This window comes from Oncorhynchus mykiss, chromosome 9, assembly GCF_013265735.2.
Source record: "Oncorhynchus mykiss isolate Arlee chromosome 9, USDA_OmykA_1.1, whole genome shotgun sequence".
Taxonomy (NCBI): Eukaryota; Metazoa; Chordata; class Actinopteri; order Salmoniformes; family Salmonidae; genus Oncorhynchus; species Oncorhynchus mykiss.
The window spans coordinates 52,514,556-52,533,517 of record NC_048573.1 but is presented as its reverse complement, the minus strand read 5'-3'; the positions used below and the strand labels follow the sequence as shown (position 1 = coordinate 52,533,517).

The following is an 18,962-nucleotide window of genomic DNA, read 5'->3' as shown; positions in this document are numbered from 1 at the left end:
ATCACAGCTGTCATGATTTTATTAATATGGTTGGCCTATGACATTACTTGCGGGTTGGATGCGCGCTGTGTTAATAAGAAGCAGTGCGGCTTGGTTGGGTTGTGTATCGGAGGACGCATGATTTTCAACCTTCGTCGATGACAAGAATACCACGAAATTGGGGAGAAATTGGTTAGTGGTGGGAAAATGCATTTTTTTTTTATTTTATACATTTTACCCCTTTTCCTCCCCAATTTCGTGGTGTCCAATAGCTTTTTAGTAGCTACTATCTTGTCTCATCGCTACAACTCCCGTACGGGCTCGGGAGAGACGAAGGTTGAAAGTCATGCCTCCTCCGATACACAACCCAACCAAGCCGCCATCCCACCACAGGAGTCGCTGGTGCGCGATGAGACAAGGATATCCCTACTGGCCAAACCCTCCCTAACCCGGATGACGCTAGGCCAATTGTGCGTACCTCCCGGACCTCCCGGTAGCGGCCGGTTACGACAGAGCCTGGGCGCGAACCCTAAGTCTCTGATGGCACACCTGGCGCTGCAGTACATACAGCGCCCGGGAGGCCTTGAAATAGACCGCACATTTTATCGGTAAACTTTCCAAATGTCCACAAAACAAAATTCGATAGAAAAGTTGGGATATTTTTGTGTTAGTAAAATCAATTGTGTTGTGTGGTCCTCCCACGACTCAGGAAAGCATGCAGTGTTGGCAACTTAGCGACTTTGTCACTATATTTAGTGAGCATTCAGACCCCTCTAGCGACACATTTTCATGAAAATCGACTAGCGACAAATCTAGTGACTTTTTCTGATGTTATTGGAGACTTTTGGAGACTGACGTGAAAGCACGTATCTTTCTTACTCTTCTCAACGAGCAGCGGGTGCTGTCGTGGGGGGCGGGGCCCCACCCGGGTCCCAAAGCACTCACTCACAGGTGGCCCAGTCCTCTTGCAGCAGTCCCTCCCAGCTGCAGTCAGAGCAGGAGATGTTCACACCTCCGCCTCCACGTCCCGACTGCAAATGAATCGCGCATGCGGGAAGCCGCCGCTGGCTGATCCCGCCCTGGCTTACATTCAGGGTGGGATGTAAATGTAAAATGTTCTTTGTCTAAAATAAATCACTGCACACAAAAAAAATCATTGCATTTGACTCACACAACCTCAGTCACTTACTCACCTTGTCCACTGTGTGTGTGCCTCTCTGTGACATAAGCTAAACATCTAGCTGGCTAGCTCATCATGTCTCAGTCTAAACTGTACACTCAAAAATACAGAAAGCAGTGGGAATCCTGAATTCAAAGGCTGGTTGAAGCCGTTTATTGGAGATGATACACGGGCATACTGCCTGTACTGTAAGGCTGATTTCTACGCCAAACTTAGTGATGTAAAAAAACACATGACAACTCAAAAACATACTCAAAAGGCAAAGCCTTATAACAGTTCCACTCAAAACAAGCTGCCATTTATGATTTAAAAAATTGACTCTGCAAAAAAGGCTGAGGCCACCATGGCATTAGCTATCGCTAAACACTGTTCTATGCTGGCATGTGATCACATTGGAGAAGCATGTAGAGCTGCTTTCTCAGACTCCACTGCTGCTACCCACTTCAAAATGCACAGGACAAAGTGCACAGAAATTATTAATGGTGTTCTAGCACCATCCTTTCTGAAAAAGTTGGTTGCAAATGTGGGTGACCAGCGTTTCAGCCTCCTCCTCGATGAGTCCACGGATGTAAATGTTTCAAAGTACCCGGGGGTTGTGATAAGGTACTTTAGTGACACCAAGCAGACAATTGTATCAACATTTCTGGGGCTTGTTGAGTTGGAGGGAGATGCCAAATCTATAGCCCGTGCTGTTGTGGCTTTCCTCGAGATGTGTTGTCTTAAAAAAGAGAAACTCCTGGGGATAGGGACTGACAATGCCTCTGTTATGACAGGGATTAACAAAGGGGTCCATAAAGTGCTGAAGGAGGCGTATGGCCTCAAATATCTGGTTCTTATTCGCTGTGTGTGCCACTCTCTGCAGCTTGCTGTTGGTCATGCTTCCAATGACATCATCCCCCGTAGTTGGTTCGAGAGACTTATAACTGGTTTTCAGTGTCTCCAAAGCGCAGGGAGGCCTACAAGGCCATATATGAGACCATCAACTGTGAGGAGAAACCTTTACAGATAACCATACGTTGGCTCTCCATTGAACCTGCGGTTTCATGCATTTTGGACCAGTGGGAGGAGCTTAGGCTGCAGTTCGCAGTCACCAAGTCCAGTGAACACTGCTACATGGCTGAGGTTTTATACTCCATGTACAGTGATCCTCAAAACATATTGGATCTGACTTTTTTGACGTCAGTGCTGGGTGAGGTACAGTTGGCCATCAAGGCTTTTGAGAGAGAGCAAGTAGATCCTCTTAAGCTACTTGACAGCTTGGTTAGCCTGATCATGTCTGTGAGCAGCAGGGTGCTGAATCCACTGGCAAATGTTGATGTACTCAAAGGGCCAATAGATGGATACATCAGTCCCAAACAGTACCATGGTTACCTTTTTGAGTCAAAGGCAGCTGAGCTCCACCTTGTGCCTAAGGATTAAAACAATGTCTGAAAGTGGTGTGTAGCCTTCACCATATCCCTCACTAATGAGTTGAGGGTGAGACTGCCAGACAACATCGAAGCACTGCAGTACATGTCCGTTTTTAATGTGGAGGAAACTCTAAAGCACAATAAGAGCCCTGGAGAAATATAAAAAATAGCCAAGCTCCTTGGCTACTCCCCTGCAGAGATAGACAAGATTGTCCATTAATGGCGTGCCATCCATTTTAGTAAATGGAATGAGACAAAAACACACGAGGCTTGTTGGCAACACTGAAAGTATGCAGTTTATTAGGCTACAGATGAAAAGTTATGATGCACTTCACAGTATGGTGAAAGTGCACGTTGATGAGCTTGATGCTCCTTTCCAATAAATATTGAGGGAACATATAATAATTTCCCCTCATCCATTTACTCTTGCCGAATGAACGAACGAGGTGTTTCAGATCGTTACACGTCTGTACAAGCTGTGTCTCAACGTTACAATTTTGAACACGACCTTGCTTGGACGCGTCAGCTCTTTGGTCAAGTTGCAAAAAGTTCATTGAACTTTCAACCACAAGTAGATAATAACAACCTAGCTGAGCCATCATGCTAACAAAGTGAAATGGAGGAGGAAAGATCAAAACAACACTGTTTTAATCCAGTGTTGACTCAAGGTAATCGATCATGTTTTGCATTTATAAAGAAACATCTACGTGTCAAAGTGGGGTTGTCTAGCTAGTTAACTTAAACCAGCTAACGTTAGCTAGCTAACTTAACGTTACATAGCTAACGTTAGCTATCTATCCGCCAGCTGTTTCGAATAGTGAGTGCACATTAGCTAGATAACTTGTATCATAGTCCCCAGTTTATTTGGATAGATAGCTAACTAGAACAAGTAACTTATTTTTGTTGTCTAACTAGTTAGCGAACGTACTCATTTGAGGCAGTGTATGGAAGGAGGTAGCTAGCTAGCAAGTTGCTAAATATTTTTTGGGGGACTTATTTTTGCCTGGGTTCAGTGAGTTTCTCCGTGATGCAGGAGAATATTTGTTTTTCATGTAGCTAGCTAGCACATTTTTGTATATTTGTTGTTACCTTTCACTGACTGTTCTAGTGCAGCATCGTTGAAAATGTCAGATGTATCAAACCTTTATCAATATATGATACATTTTGTTCTTGTGTAATAGCAGTAACGTTATCTGTCAATATCTTCAGATCCAGGGGAGGAGAAGCCCGGTCGAGAAAGGCCGGATGAACCGATCGCTGTGGCAGTGATTGGCAGGCAGCTGACTGAACCAGGGCGCTTTGCCTACGCTGGGCTCTGTGGGGTCTCCTTGGGCCAGCTGTTTCCTGGACCGGAGAACAGGTACTGTACTGCAAGGGTTACCAAACTGTTTCACACGGGCCCTTTTCAGCATTGGGGAACAATGCAGAGATGGTTGTCCTTCTGTAAGGTTATTTTAATGCATTTGTTGATATGAATATGAACGTCTTGCTGGCTTTGCCTAATCTTTTGTCCTCTAATCATTGTACAGGTGTTTCCGGGAGCTGTACCTGGAGGGGCTGGTGCAATGGCTGGGTCTGGACGAGTCGGTGATGCCCGTCATGGGGGCCTTTCTGGCAGGCCTGGGATTCGAGGGCAGCGACACCTTCCTCTCTATCCTTCAGGCAGAGCCACTACTGTCTGCAGGTGCCACTCCCATCACACAGGTGGGTTCGGTCACTGCCCTGCACATATCTAATCAAATGCTGGAATGATTCATCAGTGTATTGGTGATATGACCATGCTCTCTCTTTCTTTTTTGCACAAGTGACCTGCATGTAACTTATGTTTGTGGCCCAGCACTTCAAAACAAAGTAAGCTTTGGGCATACTGACACTTCTAAGATCATTCACAAGTTCCTTGTGTCATTCTCTCTCACTCACAGGACCTTGTGTCTTTTTCTGTCAAAGATGGTAAGTAGCTTACATTAATTAGTAGTGTTGGCCTTCATCATAACTGGAAAGTTCATAAAGTACTAACAATGTCTCTGAATGTGACCAAGACATACTTTGTCCACAGGCCTGTATGACTCCAGATCACGAGTCCTAATTCGCCATGTCAGCTGTCTACTGCGAGTGTCCCCTCAGCAATTGGAGGAGTTTGAGGCGACGCTGGGCGAACGACTGAGAGAGGGAGTGGTGGAGACCGCGTAAGTGAGGGAGAGAAGAATGAATTAAAACAAATTTCCCTCGTCATGAAGATGTTTAACTAGATAAAATGTTTAACCATGTATGCGGCAGTGTGATTTTTGCATGGGTAATTACATTCAGTGTACTCTCTTTTATGTGTCATTGCTTTGCCTCAGGACTGACTACAACAGTAAGTTTGTTTATCCTTTATGGTCTACTTGGTTTGGCTTTTAGTATGGAATGACCCTGTGGTGAAACATGTAACCATAAACTGTAGTACTTCCTTCACATTGTAAACATTGTCTTTGAGAAGCCTATATGAATGCACCAATACATATATTGTTTATAGACATTATGTATCTCACTGTATATTCAGATTGTCTTCTTTCTTTTATCTCTCAGAGAGGAGTCATCTCGGCGACAGACAAAAGAGAGAGGACGCAAATTACGACGCTACCTTCTCATTGGCCTGGCCACTGTGGGCGGAGGAGCTGTGATTGGTCAGTGCTTTTACTTGGGCCAATTGCTAGTATGAGAGGCAACATTGAGAAATTCCCCCAAAAATGTATTACTCACTCATTGGAAAATTCTGCCATTATTTAATGTACAGTTGAAGTCAGAAGTTTACATACACTTATGTTGGAGTCATTAAAACTAGTTTTTCAACAACTCCACAAATTTCTTGTTAACAAACTACAGTTTTGTCAAGTTGGTTAGGACATCTACTTTGTACATGACACAAGTAATTTTTCCAACAATTGTTCACAGACAGATTATTTCACTTATAATTCACTGTATCACAATTCCAGTGGGTCAGAAGTTTACATATACTAAGTTGACTGTGCCTTTAAACAGCTTGGAAAATTCCAGAAAATGATGTCATGGCTTTAGAAGCTTCTGATAGGATAATTGACATCATTTGAGTCAATTGGAGGTGTACTTGTGGATGTACTTCAAGGCCTACCTTCAAACTCAGTGCCTCTTTGCTTGACATCATGGGAAAATCAAAAGAAATCAGCTAAGACCTCAGAAACAAAATTGTAGACCTCCACAAGTCTGGTTCATCCTTGGTAGCAATTTCCAAACGCCTGTAGGTATCACGTTCATCTGTACAAATAATAGTATGCAAGTATAAACACCACGCAGCCGCCATACCGTTCAGGAAGGAGACACATTCCGTCTCCTAGAGATGAACGTACTTTGGTGCGAAAAGTGCAAATCAATCCCAGAACAACAGCAAAGGACCTTGTGAAGATGCTGGAGGAAACAGGTAACGAAGTATCTAAATCCACAGTAAAACGAGTCCTATATTGACATAACCTGAAAGGCCGCTCAGCAAGGAAGAAGCCACTGCTCCAAAAACGCCATAAAAAAGCCAGACTACGATTTTCAACTGCACATAGGGACAAAGATCGTACTTTTTGGAGAAATGTCCTCTGGTCTGATGAAACAAATAGAACTGTTTGGCTGTAATGACCATCTTTATGTTTGGAGAGAAAGGGGGAGGCTTGCAAACCGAAGAACACCATCCCAACCGTGAAGCATGGGGGTGGCAGTATCATGTTGTGTGGGTGCTTTGCTGCTGGAGGGACTGATGCACTTCACAAAATAGATGGCATCACGAGGAGGCAAAATTATGTGAATATATTGAAGCAACATCTCAAGACATCAGTTAAGTTAACCAAGTTAAAGCTTGGTTGCAAATGGGTCTTCCAAATGGACAATGACCCCAAGCATACTTCCAAAGTTGTCAAAATGGTTTAAGGAGAACAAAGTCAAGATATTGGAGTGGCCATCACAAAGCCCTGACCTCAATCCTATAGAAAATTTGTGGGCAGAACTAAAAAAGTGTGTGTGAGCAAGGAGGCAAATCCTACTCAGTTACAGCAGCTCTGTCAGGAGGAATTGGCCAAAATTCACCCAACTTACAGTGGGAAGCTTGTGGAAGGCTACACAAAATGTTTGACCCACGTTAAACAATTTAAAGGCAATACACTCAATTAGTATTTGGTAGCATGTAAACTTCTGACCCACTGGGAATGTGATAAAAGAAATAAAAGCTGAAATAAATCATTCTCTACTATTATTCTGACATTTCACATTCTTAAAATAAGGTGGTAATCCTAACTGACCTAAGACCGGGGATTTTTACTAGGATTAAATGTCAGGAATTGTGAAAAATTGAGTTTAAATGTATTTGGCTAAAGTGTATTTAAACTTTCTACTTTAACTGTAGGTGTGACGGGCGGGTTGGCGGCGCCACTGGTGGCGGCGGGGGCATCGGCCGTACTAGGGGCAGGAGGGGCGGCTGTTCTGGGCTCAGCCACTGGCATCGCCATCATGGCCTCCCTGTTTGGAGCAGCAGGGGCTGGCTTAACTGGTGAGATCACTGGTAGATGAAGGGACTTTGGCAGTGTATGAAGATAGTTGGTCTTGTTTTTTTTTGGTGATAGTTTGTCTACTTTTTACATTTTTTGTTTGAGATCAGAATGTCTTTCCTTTGATCATTTACCTTATTTTCTCACTCGCTCTTTCTCTGTCTCTCGCTAGGCTATAAGATGAATAAGCGGGTGGGAGCAATAGAGGAGTTTGAGTTTCTGCCACTGAGCTCAGGGAAGCACCTACACCTGACTGTGGCTGTGACCGGCTGGCTGTGCACTGGAAAATACAGTGAGCAAGCATAACCTCTCACCAGTCTCACTTTAGAATTTACCATCAATAATACTAACATCAAACTGTGTCCACATACACTGACTGCCACTTAAAAACTACCAAGGTCATCTACTGTACATACTTTACAAACCCATGGAGGCAAAATGTAGGAGAATCTTGACGGAACAGAAAGTTGCAATGTTATTCATAACACCATATGATATCGGTAGCAAATTGAAAAAATGCAACTGATTTAGATTTTCCGTATCGGTGTCTATCACTATTACAACTAATAGTTTCATGGGACGCACACTTACCGGTATCCACTTTGCTGAACTCCCACTTCCTGTCCCCTCTCCCACCCTCAGGTTCTTTCCAGGCTCCTTGGTGCAGTCTGGGTGCGTGCGGGGAGCAGTACTGTCTGGTGTGGGAGTCTCGTTTCCTTCGGGACCTGGGTTCCACCATGGCTGCTCTTCTCGATGGCCTGGTCAGCATGGTGGCCCAGGAGGCCCTCAAGTATACCGTACTGTCAGGTAGGTAATCACACCACGCCTCCCCATCAAAACATGCCTCACCCCTGGCTAGTTGTTTTAAAAACAATGTAGAGTGGAATTCCACTGAATTGTACAAATTTGTATTTATTTAATTAGACAGATATTGCATTGAAATGAGAGGGAAGACATAGGGATACATTCAGAGAAGCTGGTTGAACAGACGATACCTTAGGTTGATCTTGTCAAGGGGAGGCATATTTGTATGGGTTACAATATCTTGTGCTGAAAATGCTATCAATAGGGATGACACGTCGTGATACGGAGGCTTGTCTGGTAGAACGTCGGCAACAGCTGTTAGAAAGAAGCCTGAGGGTTCCTTTGATATTTGTGTGGGTGGAAATAAGGGGCCATGTGAGTTTATATGCAAGCAATGTGACTGAATTAAATGAGCCTTTGTTTGGTTGAATAGGATTTTGTAGTAGGCTACACCATTGAGAATTCTTTCCGGTTTCACCCAGGAGTTCAACAACCAACTTTGAACATGCCCCTCACTCAATTAATCCTGCACTGTAGAAACAAAGTCTAAATACATTTTTGTTTAAAGTAAAACTTTTCCATGAACATAGCAAGTTTGATTGTTGAATTCCAACCAGCATCCTAAATTGAGTGTTGTCCTCCAGTCTCATAGATAGCCTAGTAACCCTCCACTACTGAGAAGCTCTTTCCCCTACTTGTCCCTGTCTAGGTATTGTGACTGCTCTTACGTGGCCTGCCTCTCTGCTTGCGGTGGCCAGTGTTATAGACAATCCCTGGTCTGTGTGTCTTAGTCGCTCAGCCGAGGTGGGAAAACACCTCGCTCAGGTGCTGAGGAGTAGGCATCAGGTACGCTTCTCACTACTGACAACAGCTGCCACCACACACCAGCATGACCGCTCAGTAGGATTCAATCCCGTTGAAACAGGGATCTCTTGTTAATTACATAAGTAAATACATTTAAGGATGGATGAAATATAGATTTACAGTGCCCTCTAATTATTGGGACAGTGAAGCATTTTTTTCTTCTTTTGGCTCTATACTTCAAAGGTTTGGATATGAAATCAAATAATGACTGAGGTTAAAGTGCAGGCTGTCACCTTTAATTTGAGGGTCTTTACACCCATTATGGGTGAACTGTTTCGATATTACAGCACTTTTTGTACATAGTCCCCCCCAGTGGAGCAAACGTATTGGGACAAATTCACTTGTGTATCATTATTCACGATTCATTCAGGATTATCTGTAATCATGGTAGCATCTATAGTGGGGCAAAAAAGTATTGAGTCAGTGACCAATTGTGCAAGTTCTTCCACTTAAAAAGATGAGAGGCCTGTAATTTTCATCATAGGTATACTTCAACTATGACAGACAAAATGAGAAAAGAAAATCCAGAAAATCACATTGTAGGATTTTTAATGAATTTATTTGCAAATTATGGTGGAAAATAAGTATTTGGTCGATAACAAAAGTTTATCTCAATACTTTGTTATATACCCTTTGTTGGCAATGACAGAGGTCAAACGTTTTCTGTAAGTCTTCACAAGGTTTTCACACACTGTTGCTGGTATTTTGGCCCATTCCTCCATGCAGATCTCCTCTAGAGCAGTGCTGTTTTGGGGCTGTTGCTGGGCAACACAGACTTTCAACTCCCTCCAAAGATTTTCTATGGGGTTGAGATCTGGAGACTGGCTAGGCCACTCCAGAACCTTGAAATGCTTCTTACGAAGCCACTCCTTCGTTCCCCGGGTGGTGTGTTTGGGATCATTGTCATGCTGAAAGACCCAGCCACGTTTCATCTTCAATGCCCTTGCTGATAGGAGGCTTTCACTCAAAATCTCACGATACATGGCCCCATTCATTCTTTCCTTTACACAGATCAGTCGTCCTGGTCCCTTTGCAGAAAAACAGCCCCAAAGCATGATGTTTCCACCCCCATGCTTCACAGTAGGTATGGTGTTATTTGGATGCAACTCAGCATTCTTTGTCCTCCAAACACGACGAGTTGAGTTTTTACCAAAATGTTCTATTTTGGTTTCATCTGACCATATGACATTCTCCCAATCTTCTTCTGGATCATCCAAATGCTCTCTAGCAAACTTCAGATGGGCCTGGACATGTACTGGCTTAAGCAGGGGGACACGTCTGGCACTGCAGGATTTGAGTCCCTGGCGGCGTAGTGTGTTACTGATGGTAGGCTTTGTTACTTTGGTCCCAGCTCTCTGCAGGTCATTCACTAGGTCCCCCCGTGTGGTTCTGGGATTTTTGCTCATCGTTCTTGTGATCATTTTGACCCCACGGGGTGAGATCTTGCGTGGAGCCCCAGATCGAGGGAGATTATCAGTGGTCTTGTATGTCTTCCATTTCCTAATAATTGCTCCCACAGTTGATTTCTTCAAACCAAGCTGCTTACCTATTGCTGATTCAGTCTTCCCAGCCTGGTGCAGGTCTACAATTTTGTTTCTGGTGTCCTTTGACAGCTCTTTGGTCTTGGCCATAGTGGAGTTTGGAGTGTGATTGTTTGAGGTTGTGGACAGGTGTCTTTTATACTGATAACAAGTTCAAACAGGTGCCATTAATACAGGTAACGAGTGGAGGACAGAGGAGCCTCTTAAAGAAGAAGTTACAGGTCTGTGAGAGCCAGAAATCTTGCTTGTTTGTAGGTGACCAAATACTTATTTTCCACCATAATTTGCAAATAAATTCATTAAAAATCCTACAATATGATTTTCTGGATTTCTTTCCTCATTTTGTCTGTCATATTTGAAGTGTACCTATGATGAAAATTACAGGCCTCTCTCAGCTTTTTAAGTGGGAGAACTTGCACAATTGGTGGATGACTAAATATTTTTTTGCCCCACTGTACATTAATGTAGAAGTGTTTAGAAACATATCCTATTCTTATTTAAAATAAAAGTGACTCCAAAATGGCACAGTACATTATTTACCATTAATTTCTGTTGGGCACAAAATCATCTGAAACAACCAAAACAAAGAGTCACAGGCTTGATGTAGTCGTTGCATGCTATGAATATGGGAACATATACTTTTTACTACACAAGTGCATTTGTGCCAATACTTTCTGATGCACAAAACTGCTGTAATTTCTAAATCCTTCACCTGATATGGATGACAATACCCTAAAATTAAAGCTGACAGTCTGCACTTTAACCTTATAGTCATTGTTTGATTTCAAATCCTAACTTTTGGAGTATAGAGCCAAAAATAAAAAATGCTTCACTGTCCAAATAATTACGGTGACACTGTAGCTGTAATTGGGGCTTGGCGATACATCAAATTAATAAAAATGATGTGAGACGTATTTGAAATATCTTGATATCGCAATAATGGAGTTTTATTTCATTTTTGTATGAGCGTTAATGTCCACTTGTTCTCATGTCTATTTGTCTCGTCTCCTTCACTTCTTCTGCTGTGACTGTGCACCTTCCCATTTACACACACACCAAGCCCCTGCCACTCATAACAACAAAGAAGAGAGATCACTTCTTCCTCTCTGACAAACGGTTTCAACTTGCTATTTGCAATTGAGGTTTGGTCCAACAGAATAGGTCACATGGACACCGAAAGATATTGAGACATGATTTTACTTTAAAAGAACTTAACCTTTCTAACAATGCCCTTTTTCTGTCTCAACTCTTCAAATTGCACTCAGAACAGACACTACTAAAACAGAAGCATCAATTAACATTGGTTCTGGAAAATGAATGCGCAGTTTGAACAAAGTGGACAGGCTAGCATGCTGTTCAAACAGTTGGAGATGGACAGAGGGGTGTGTTCATAACAGTTCAGCTGTTCTACCTTGTTAGCTAGCAAGCAGTGTGCATTAGTCTCCTGAGTGGCACAGCGGTCTAAGGCACTGCATCTCAGCGCAAGAGGCGTCACTACAGTACCTGGTTCGAATTCAGGCTGTATCACCTCTGGCCGTGATTGGGAGTCCCACAGGGTGGTGCACAATTGGCCCAGCGTCGTCTGGGGTAGGCCGTCATTGTAAATAAAATAACAATTCTTAACTGACTTGCCTAGTTAAATAAAGGTATTTTTCAGGGAGATCTGCTATTGGCTCCTTGATTTGTCGCTAGATTATGTTTTTCCGTGACGGCGTCACAGCACCAATTTGCCTTGCTGCGGTCCCCGACGTAGATTTTCACCCCCATCCCTTGTGCTTCTACACCTGTGTGTGCGAAGTTGCTGTGACTTCTGTTGCACAGACAGCTTCTCCTGCTCTCATTTGTGGCAGAAGTGGGAAAAGTTGTTGAATACTTTTCAAAACCATAGTAACCTTTGGTGTCATAACTCCCTGAAGGCAGCCTGGAAAAGTTATTGAATTTGTTGCTAGAATCTTTTACCAATACAAGTTGCTGTAGGGGTATGAAAACTCGCAAAATATATCGACAACATTGCTAATTTGGTTTAACTTGAAATATAAAGATGAGCTGGCTACTCACAAGCACGTGGGCTTGTGCTTGAGAGATTGTTTGAGACCTGTTATTTTTTTAAATGCCTGCTACAAGAAGTTATTCGTTATTAGTGACTGTGCATTATGCATGGTTCTGGTTAAATTTGAGACAAAACGGGCATTTTCACAGCCAGATCAGTGATTTTTGCAAAAATGCTGGTTTAAACCATTTGAATAAAAATAATTTAATTATTAGTGGGTCTAATGGTTGTGGAAGGATTATTTATCCTAGGTATAATTTCACAAGCACTGAATTCATTAGATTATTGCAGACTGTTTGAAATGCAGTGTGTAAAAATATTGTGAAAATCCTGTAAATTAAAATTAAATCCAGATATGATTTTTATGCCATATCGCTGAGCCCTAGCTGTAATTGTCATTGGAGTTTGAACATTCACATTGAAGGTTTTACAATGGACATATCTTTATACAACTAAAGTTAGATTTTATAGAATTGTTGCTGTAGATGTGTTTACAATTATCTGGATTTTGAAAGCCTGTGTCATGATGTTTGTTGTGTCAACAAATCAGCATTGGTGTTTTTAAAGGGAAAGCGTCCTGTCAGTCTCATTGGCTTCAGTCTTGGAGCGAGGGTTATCTACTTCTGCCTTCAGGAACTTGCCAAAGATCAAGGTATAGCAAGCACACTAAACCCTTGCCTGACTTTATACATACTATAGAGTGTAACAAGCCTAACAAACGTCAAATTGTATTGTTGCATTTAACTGATGCCTTCAAAGATTTTGCATAATCATCTAGGTATGCTTTTGATCTATTAATCAAAATATTCATTTTTGTGAGATTTTTGCCAGATACATGTCACCGCTTCCACACACACACACACAACTGCAATACAGAACTGTTCAAATTAACAATATCTCTTTTTCTATCCTGTTGTACATGGTCTCAGGTTGTGAGGGCGTGGTGGAGGATGTTGTCCTATTGGGTGCCCCAGTAGATGGCACCGCCCAAGCCTGGGAGAGAATGGTCAAGGTGGTCGCTGGGAAGATAGTGAATGGATACTGCAGGTGAGAAAGATATCCCATCTTACCTTTGGGGGTGAGATTGTTGTCTTGGTGACGCAAAATATGTATACAGCAAGTTTTGAATTTGAGCTATTGTCAACAAAAAATATGAATGTATATGACCATTTCGAAATGAGACAAATATAATACATATTTTCATATGCATGCATTCTTTATCTACTAGGAATGGCATAAGTATGCATATACATTATTTAGTCTCTTCATTGATAAAGAGCACATTCATGATACAAAGGTGCTGTGGTTTTTATTAATTGGTCCATCAACCTGTCAGAGGGGACTGGCTACTGGGATACGTGTACAGGGGTTCGTCGGCACAGCTGTCTGTTGCAGGGCTTCAGCCAATCAGCTTGAATGATCGCCGCATATTCAACGTGGATCTATCTTCTGTGGTGAGTTACACTATTGTACCTCAATTAGTCATTTCCAACTGAAAAGTAGCAGCTTTTACATGACACTAGGTTTCAGCTTAGTTCATTTATTTTCTATCCAACACAGCATCATTGTGCTTTTGTTATTGCACTGACTGTTGTTGTTTAGCCCTGACTGTTGTTGTTTAGCACATCCTGCTTAACAAAATAATTTGCCTGAAGTCACTGACTACCAGCTGTAAGCAGAGGGAGAATTCACACATCACTGTGCAGTACCGACTCGCCTGGTGATTTTTATTTTTTATTTCACCTTTTTTGAACTTTTTTGGGATATGTGGGACGGTCGCGAACATCCAGTGAAAATGCAGAGCGCCAAATTGAAATAAATTACTATAAAATGTAACTTTCAGGAAATTACACATACAATACACCAAATTAAAGCTACACTTGTTGTGAATCCAGCCAGCATGTCAGATTTCAAAAAGGCTTTACGGCGGAAACATAATATGCTATTATCTGAGTATAGCACCTCCACAAACACCAGTTCCAAAACGCGCAAAATATCTCAAAAGTTACCTGTAATCTTTTTCCAAACATTTCAAATAACATTCCTGATACAACTTTAGGTATTTTTTTAACGTAAATAATAGATTCAATTTAAGACGGGATAAACTGTTTCATACCGGAGAAAAAGAAAGTGGAGCGTGCTGTTCAGGTCGCACACCTCTAACAAAGAGTACACTTCCCTCGAGCTTCATTCTGAACAGTGTTGCTTCTTCTTTTCTCAAAGGAAAAACCTCAACCAATATCTAAAGACGTTTGACATCCAGTGGAAGCGATAGGAACTGCAAGCCTGCCCCTTAGAAATCTGGAATCCCAATGAAAACCCATTGAAAAGAGTGACCTAAAAAAAAAAAAAAAAATCTGAATGGTTTGTCCTCTGGGTTTCGCCTGCCAAATAAGTTCTGTTATACTCACAGATATCATTCAAACAGTTTTAGAAACTTCAGAGTGTTTTCTATCCAAATGTACTAATAATATACATATCTTAGGTTCTGGGCCTGGGTAGCAGGCAGTTTACTTTGGACACGCATTTCATCCGGGTGTGAAAATACTGCCCCTATCCCAATGAAGTTAACCAGGTAGGCCAGTTGAGAACAAGTTCTCATTTACAACTGCGACCTGGCCTAGATGGAGCAAAGCAGTGCGACACAAGCAACACAGTTACACATGGGATAAACAAACGTTCAGTCAAAAACACAATAGAAAAGTCTATATACAGTGTGTGCAAATGTAGTAAGATTAGGGAGGTAAGGCAATAAATAGGCCATAGTGGCGAAATTATTTCAATTTAGCAATTAAACACTGGAGGGATAGATGTGCAGAAGATGAATGTGCAAGTAGAGATACTGGGGTGCAAAGGAACTAAAAAAACAATATGGGGATGAGGTAGTTGGGTGGGCTATTTACAGATGGGCTATGTACAGGTGCAATGATCGGTAAGCTGCTCTAACAGCTGATGCTTAAAGTTAGTTAGGGAGATTTAAGTCTCCAGCTTCAGTGATTTTTGCAATTTGTTCCAGTCATTGGCAGTAGAGAACTGGAAGGAAAGGCGGCCAAAGGAGGAGTTGGCTTTAGGGGTGACCTGTGAAATATACCTGCTGGAGCACGTGCTACGGGTGGGTGCTGCTATGGTAACCAGTGAGCTGATATAATGTGGGGCTTTACCAAGCAAAGACTTACAGATGACCTGGAGCCAGTGGGTTTGGCGACAAATATGAAGTGAGGGCCACCCAACGAGAGCATACAGGTCGCAGTGGTGGATAGTACAGTGGGGCAAAAAAGTATTTATTCAGCCACCAATTGTGCAAGTTCTCCCACTTAAATATTAGAGATAAAAAATCCAGAAAATCACATTGTAGGATTTTTTATGAATTTATTTGCAAATTATGGTGGAAAATAAGTATTTGGTCACCTACAAACAAGCAAGATTTCTGGCTCTCACAGACCTGTAACTTCTTCTTTAAGAGGCTCCTCTGTCCTCCACTCGTTGCCTGTATTAATGGCACCTGTTTGAACTTGTTATCAGTATAAAAGACACTTGTCCACAACCTCAAACAGTCACACTCCAAACTCCATTTGACAGTGATGAGTGGTGTTCGTTTGACTGCGGACCCATTATGCACGCAGGCAATGAGGCAGTGATCGCTGAGATCCTGGTTGAAGACAGCAGAGGTGTATTTAGAGGGCAAGTTGGTCAGGATGATATCTAAGAGGGTGCCCGTGTTTATGGATTTGGGGTTGTACCTGGTGGGTTCTATGATCATTTGTGTGAGATTGAGGGCATCTAGTTTATATTGTAGGATGGCCGGGGTGTTAAGCATATCCTAGTTTAGGTCAAATAACAGTACAAACTCTGAAGATAAATGGAGGGAAATTAATTCACATATGTTGTCCAGGGCACAGCTGTGGGCTGAGGGGGTCTATAACAAGCGGCAACAGTGAGAGACTTATTTCTGGAAAGGTGGATTTTTAAAAGTAGAAGCTTGAACTGTTTGGGCACAGACCTGGATAGCATGACATAACTCTGCAGGCTGTCTCTGCAGTAGGTTGCAACTCCACCCCTTTGGCAGTTCTATCTTGGTGGAAAATGTTGGAGATGGAAATTTCAGAATTTTTGGTGGCCTTCGTAAGCCAGGATTCAGACACGGCTAGGACATCGGGGTTGGCAGAGTGTGTTTAAGCAGTGAATAAAACAAACTTAGGGAGGAGACTTCTGATGTTAACATGCATGAAACCAAGGCTTTTGCGTTTACAGAAGTCAACAAATGATAGCGCCTGGGGAATCGGAGTGGAACTAGGGGCTACAGGGCCTGGGTTAACCTCTACATCACCAGAGGAACAGAGGAGGAGTAGGATAAGGGTACGGCTAAAGGCTATAAGAACTGGTCGTCTAGTGCATTGGGGACAGAGGAAAAAAAGGTGCAGATTTCTGGGCATGGTAGAATAGATTCAAGGCATAATGTACAGACAAGGGTATGGTAGAATGTGAGTACAGTGGAGGTAAACCTAGGCGTTGAGTGACGATGAGAGGTTTTGTCTCTAGAGGGACAAGTTAAGCCAGGTGAGGTCTCCGCGTGTGTGGGGTGGGACAAAAGAGCTATCTAATTCATTTTGAGCGGGACTGAAGGCTCTACAGTGAAATAAAACTGTAAAAACTAGCCAAGACAGCAGTAGACAAGGCATATTGACATTAGAGAGAGGCATAAAGCAATCACAGGTGTTGATCAGGTGTGATCCTTTCATCCTCTAAATGCCCATTGTAGCTTCATGACCTCAATGCCTCCACGGCCTTGGGAATGGAGTTAGAGGCCAAGCTATTGAGATCTGAAAATGTTTACTATTGAGCTGCCGGGAGGCATTGCTTGCGTGAGTTTTTCAGCAGACTGAAGGTTGAGAAGACTTCTAGCTATACAATGGCTGTATTCAATAGTACATTTCAGTTGGTGTCAGGCAACCTTGTACTTTCTCTTGTTTTCCAATACTGTCTCTAAAACCTTTTATTACTACAACATAATAGACATGTATTCATAATACACCATGTATTTCAAGTTTAAGGAAAACTATGTTAAGGTAACTGCAGCTTGTACTGTCAGTTCACGGCCAGGCTTAGGTATTCAGCCACCACCCCCATGGACTGTCATATGAAAAGACAACCTTTGACAGAAAATCATCATGGTAGATTTAAATTGTATTTTAAATGTAACCTTTACTTAACTAGGCAATGCACAAAGGACAACTTGGAGAGCATTACAACCTTGACATGTGTTGAATAAGGTCGGGATGATACCAGTGTCGTGTCAAGGAAACAGAACACGAAGCATCATTAAATCATTATCACATGTATTTATTTTACAAGCTATAGCACACAATATTTTACATACAGCAGGTTTAGAGGACCAGAGATTTTGGTCTGCTTCGTGTTTTCATTTTTGCCATGAAAAAATATTGCGACACTGGTATTGTCCTTGGCCCTACTGTTTGAATGGAAATGATGGAACTCTACAGCATTATGTTTTACATAGTTGTTTGCGGGTTATAAAGTGGCCTATTCATGGCAAAACTTCAGTTACCACAATGTGACGTAATTTCCAGTTATTAAAACAAGTCCATGGTACGTTTTTAATTTCCATCTGTAAAAGGGTGAAAATGTGTCCACAAAGCCCACTTTTCCTTCTTTGCACATATTCAAATGATTTTAACCCCCCCCCCCCCCCTTCTTTTAGGTGAAAGGTCACTTGGACTACATGCGTCAGATGGATACCATCCTCGTAGCAGTGGGCGTGCCCACCAGAGAAGTTCCAGGAGCTGGGGGTGGACCGCTTCAACCACTCACTATGACCGAGAGAAAACTGGACATAGCCATGATCCAATCAATACAAGGGGACATGGCTGAAAAGCAAAAACTGGTTGGTTCTTCGGCTGGAGCAGGTGAGACTTGCATGGGTGAGGGAGGGCAGCTGGAGGAAAAAGAGGATATGGGAGACGGTTGGGACATCCCCGACATATCAGATCTGTTGGACTCGCTAAACGAGATCGATGTTGTTTCAACTGAAAACATTCTTGAGGGCAACCTGCAACAGAGTTCTGAGGGGAATGCCACCCATGAGGACAACGGTGCACCTTCCCATCTAGAGTTTGATGGATGGGGAAAAGAGCTGGAGGAGATATGGGAGGAGGGAGTGGAGGGGACAGAGTCTGACACTGAACACACGTCCTGGAGTTGGGAGGACACACGCTGGACTCCCGAGCACAAACACATAGGACCAAACAGGCGGACATAGGAGGTTACAGGACCAACTGCCTCACTGCAGTTTGTCTGCCTCTTCTCAACTTGAATTATCAACAACATCCCAATCGTGTGTGGAAAGACCTCCTTTACCTTAACAGCACACTCGGGTGCCAGAACACTCACCTAAGGCATCTGTACCACAAACGTAAAATATTTTTTTCTTTTATTTAACTATGGCAGTCTAAGTTTTGTCAATCATTTCATTTACAAGTTAATCTGTTGCATAATGTATAGTGTGTCAAAGTATTGTCAGTTTTATGTAGGCAGGATGTAAATTAAAAACATTTAATTACAACACATTTAATT

General features: G+C 42.4%; 1 protein-coding gene across 1 annotated transcript; it reads left to right on the top strand.

The window, feature by feature from the left end:
- Positions 1 to 2,915: 2,915 nt before the first annotated feature.
- tmco4 (transmembrane and coiled-coil domains 4) lies at positions 2,916 to 18,953 on the top strand. The gene is made up of 14 exons (XM_021616201.2): positions 2,916 to 3,236; positions 3,778 to 3,928; positions 4,098 to 4,272; positions 4,491 to 4,518; positions 4,625 to 4,754; positions 5,137 to 5,234; positions 6,971 to 7,114; positions 7,285 to 7,404; positions 7,755 to 7,919; positions 8,626 to 8,762; positions 12,939 to 13,023; positions 13,301 to 13,418; positions 13,708 to 13,825; positions 18,091 to 18,953. The coding sequence occupies exons 1-14, from the start codon at positions 3,185 to 3,187 to the stop codon at positions 18,646 to 18,648; spliced, it is 2,079 nt and encodes a 692-aa protein (XP_021471876.2). The 5' UTR covers positions 2,916 to 3,184; the 3' UTR covers positions 18,649 to 18,953.
- The last annotated feature ends 9 nt before the right edge of the window (positions 18,954 to 18,962 follow it).